General features: G+C 43.0%; 1 protein-coding gene across 1 annotated transcript in view; it reads right to left on the bottom strand.

The window, feature by feature from the left end:
- CHERP (calcium homeostasis endoplasmic reticulum protein) overlaps window positions 1-2,336 on the bottom strand; it is an 11,392-nt gene that overhangs the window by 7,628 nt on the left and 1,428 nt on the right. Inside the window, exons 2-5 of the mRNA XM_031557091.1 lie at window positions 1,819-2,062; window positions 1,125-1,262; window positions 756-907; window positions 314-425 (exon numbers count right to left, since the gene is read on the bottom strand). Coding sequence (XP_031412951.1) covers window positions 314-425; window positions 756-907; window positions 1,125-1,262; window positions 1,819-2,062 — 646 coding nt within the window. The remainder of the gene's footprint in view (window positions 1-313; window positions 426-755; window positions 908-1,124; window positions 1,263-1,818; window positions 2,063-2,336) is intronic.

Below are 2,336 nucleotides of genomic sequence, written 5' to 3'. Positions count from 1 at the left end.
TAAAAAAAAAAAAACCAATGCCTCAACTTTTTCTTTATGCTTCCAGCTTTGTCAAATTTACGATTTTCAAGTTGTATTTGGAGCCACTGAAGACTCAGACACACTCATCCTTACAGCAGCTTTTAAATAAATCCCAAGGACTTTTAGGTTCTTGTTCAAATTAAGGTTCAAACTCAAAGCACATCCTGTGATAGGCTTTGTGAAGACAACCAGACTAGAAAAGTCTCAGCAGTTTTCTTTCATCCTTTGTGAATTTGCTTAGCATCAACCTAGCAAAGCGAAGCATAAAGTTAAACCAACATCAGGTACTCACTCTGGCAATTTTCTGTTGCTTGTCTTCCTCCACGGCTAAAAAGCTGGTACAATAGATAGGTACAACCACCTTCTGTAAAGCAGCCAGAAGATCTCTTGCTTGCTTCCGTTGGCTTCAAAAAAAGAAAGGGAAGTTATTGCCTTTCACCACAGCATGAAGAACCCCATAATTCAATTCCTCCCCACTCTACCAAAAATAGTGGATTCATAGAAATAAAGAAGTCCCTCCTTGTCATTTTTACAGTACAGCCTTATATGAGATAAAAACATACAAAGCAAGCAAAAGCTGAATTATTTAAACAGTAGCTCTTTGCATCAGCTATGGGCTAAAAATAAAAAATACATTAAAAATAAAAGGTGAATAGTCATATTGAGAACATAAGCAGAGAGATTTCACCAAATTAATCAAAACTTGAAGCTGGAAAACATAATCTAATCCTTACCAATGATGCAGTACATCATTGATTAAGTAGATGAGATGTAACCGAAGCTCAAAGTGAGCTCCTTCAGCTGTTATACGATTTCGCAGGTGCCCAGCCATCAGCTCACAGTGTGCAGGAGATTTTGCATTACTAAACATCCAGTTCTTGCCAGCCTTAGAGAAGAAGATTGTAAATATTTTAAGTCAGTCTAACGTGTTCGCATCATAAGGATTTCCCAGAACTCTGAAATAACTGCCAGAAAGGAAATGTTCCAGTAATTTTCTTGCCTACCATATAGTAATTAACTGCTGCTTTCTATACAGTCAGAAAATTCCAATTGCCCTTAATCCATAACATCACCAAGTAACTCTCCAGACTCAGATCACTTACTGAGATCGCATCTTTGGTGCACGTGTCAATTATTGGCTGCAACAAGTTGTCAAATTCATTCATATCTAACTGGGTTTCCTCCAAAACTTTCTGCATTTGCTGCTCTATTGCAAGGGCTACTGCTGAAGTGACTTGTTCCTAGAAAAAAAAAAAAAAAAATTAATAAAATTATATTGCATCCAATGCTGTTTTAGAGAACTAAATTGCTGTATGCCAGTCCTCAGAGCCTCTTAACCAAAAGCAGCTGTCCCAAACAGCAAGACCTTTTACAAGCAACTAGACTACATGTAAATGCTTCAATGACTACAAAATCACTAGTTCAAATACACAGTGTCTTCCCATCCCCAGCCAGAATCTGCCTTCAGGTACTACAGAATGGAATTTCTTGCAGTTCCCAGCATCCTACAGCATTAAGTGAAGATTCAAGCAGTCACAATTTATTCCACTCAGCAAATCAGCAGGCCTTTCCATATAGTAAATAATTTAATCAAGGATCAATCTTACTAAGACATCAGGTAATCTGCTCTAAGCAGATGAAGGCAACCACAACAGAACAAAAATAAGTAAAATAATGTCCCATGCTCACCAACACACCGCCTCACCACCACCTATCAGAAGCAAGCCTTCCTCTCTCCTTTCACTCCAGTTTCTTACAGCCCAAGATAAGCCAGCCGAGCGCTTATTTTATACCAACCTGTCTCATAGCAAGGAGCTGCTGCTCCTGCTGCTGCAGGTTCCACTGACTCTGCTGGATGAGTTCCTCCACAGAAGGAGTGCCCTGTGGAGCAGGGATAGGGGCAGCAGGTGGGAGGGATGGCTGTGGCAGCGGCTGGATCTGCGGAGGAGCCTCAATGTCTTGACTTTGCTTGCACAACACTATGAGACAAAGTGAGTATCTGTATACAAAATCCACGCTGGTTCCAGAACAGACCTTCCCTCTTTATGCAATGATTTAATACCAAATGACCACGCGACCATGGCACTGGAGAGCAGCCCCGCTGGAAGAGATTTGGGGATCTTAGCTGACCGCAAGTTGGACACGGCCAGGAGCCGCTGGCCAGACCGGGGCGTCCTGCAGGAGCCAAGCTGCAGCTCACAGCCAACACAGCGCACAGCTCACAGCCTACGGCCCACCAACCCACAGCCCAGGCCCGGGGGCGGCAGAGCGGCGAACCAGAGCACAGCGGAGGGCCGCACACTGCGGGGCTGGGA

Source organism: Meleagris gallopavo, chromosome 30 (assembly GCF_000146605.3).
Source record: "Meleagris gallopavo isolate NT-WF06-2002-E0010 breed Aviagen turkey brand Nicholas breeding stock chromosome 30, Turkey_5.1, whole genome shotgun sequence".
NCBI lineage: Eukaryota > Metazoa > Chordata > Aves > Galliformes > Phasianidae > Meleagris > Meleagris gallopavo.
This window is presented reverse-complemented; position numbering and strand designations above follow the sequence as displayed.